Source organism: Octopus bimaculoides, unplaced genomic scaffold, assembly GCF_001194135.2.
Source record: "Octopus bimaculoides isolate UCB-OBI-ISO-001 unplaced genomic scaffold, ASM119413v2 Scaffold_354209, whole genome shotgun sequence".
NCBI classification, from domain to species: Eukaryota; Metazoa; Mollusca; class Cephalopoda; order Octopoda; family Octopodidae; genus Octopus; species Octopus bimaculoides.
In genome coordinates, this window is record NW_026408715.1 from 3,148 (window position 1) to 4,529 (window position 1,382).

Below are 1,382 nucleotides of genomic sequence, written 5' to 3' on the forward strand. Positions count from 1 at the left end.
AATTTGGATTTTCATCCCTAATATTATTATTATCATTATATATATATATATATATATATATATATATATATACACACACACACCTGAATGTTTGTTTATTCTCAGACACACACACATGAAAGAATGAAAGGAAACTAATAACCCACTTGGTTGATAGACAAATAGATATACATGCATAGCTATCCTCAGATGCATCCATTTATATAGACAGACAGACAGACAGACTGACAGATCGACAAGCCAAATACAAAGGTAACCTATCTGCTTCAGACCTGTTTCTCGTTGAGGTCAACCAGTCCTTTAATCTTCAGTTCTGAGACAATGGTGTCATTATTGAAAATCCGGGGTGAAGCTCTCCTGCCGTTCTTCTCGACGTAGGCTTTGATTCCAAGAATGGTAGAGAATCCTTTGAGTTCTGGGTATTGATAGTGGAGACACCTGGAGACAGATAAGGTAGACAGGTAGGAGAGCATGAATGTATGTACGTGTGCACGTGTCTGTGCATGTATGTTTGTGTATATTTGCATGTGTGTCTGTGTGTACGTGAAGCATGAAGCAAATCTGTGGTATTGGTTAGAATATTTGTTATAAGGATATTTCTGCTTCAGCACCGAAGCTATCTGAAGTGAAATGGAAAATAGGTCAGTTTGAAAACATTGATGTCCAGGTGACATGGAAGGGAAGAGGAGTCATTTCCTTTGATTTTTAGATAGAAGCAACTAAGAAATAATGTTTATTGACCAAGGACGAAAAAAAAAAAAAAAATTGTCACAGAGAGAGAGAGAGAGAGGGTGAGCAAGTACTTACGGTCCCTTATCGTTGATGACGGAACACTGGCGTGTGATTCGATCCTGAAGAACGGTGGCTTCATAATAATGTTGGGGGACCAATACGAGGTAATCCTGTATAAGAGAGATAGAAAGGAAGTGAGAGGGAGAGTGTGAGTGGGAGAGAGAGAAAGAGAGAGGAAGTATGAGGAGGGAAAAGAGAAAGACAGAGAGAGGAGGAGTGGAAGGAGGGAGAGAGAGGGAGTGGTAGACTGAGAGAGAAGGGGGAGGAGAAAGAGTGAGTGGAAGGCAGAGTAAGTGAGAGAGAGGCTGGCCCCTTTGAAATACAGGTACAACAGAAACAGGAAGAAAGAGTGAGAGACAGTTGTGGTGAAAGATTACAGCAGGGTTCGCCACGATCCCCTGCCGGAGCCTCGTGGAGCTTTTAGGTGTTTTCGCTCAATAAACACTCACAACGCCCGGTCTGGGAATCGAAACCGCGATCCTACGACCGCGAGTCCGCTGCCCTAACCACTGAGCCATTGCGCCTCCCTTAACTCATAAAGCAAAACTAGAAGACATCCTGCCAACCAATTCCTTCCCAGCCTGCTGAAG

General features: G+C 42.8%; 1 protein-coding gene across 1 annotated transcript in view; it reads right to left on the minus strand.

Moving 5' to 3' along the window:
• Positions 1–1,382, minus strand: part of LOC128251522 (laminin subunit alpha-3-like) — a 6,270-nt gene that overhangs the window by 3,058 nt on the left and 1,830 nt on the right. Inside the window, exons 2-3 of the mRNA XM_052978325.1 lie at positions 808–902; positions 273–438 (exon numbers count right to left, since the gene is read on the minus strand). Coding sequence (XP_052834285.1) covers positions 273–438; positions 808–902 — 261 coding nt within the window. The remainder of the gene's footprint in view (positions 1–272; positions 439–807; positions 903–1,382) is intronic.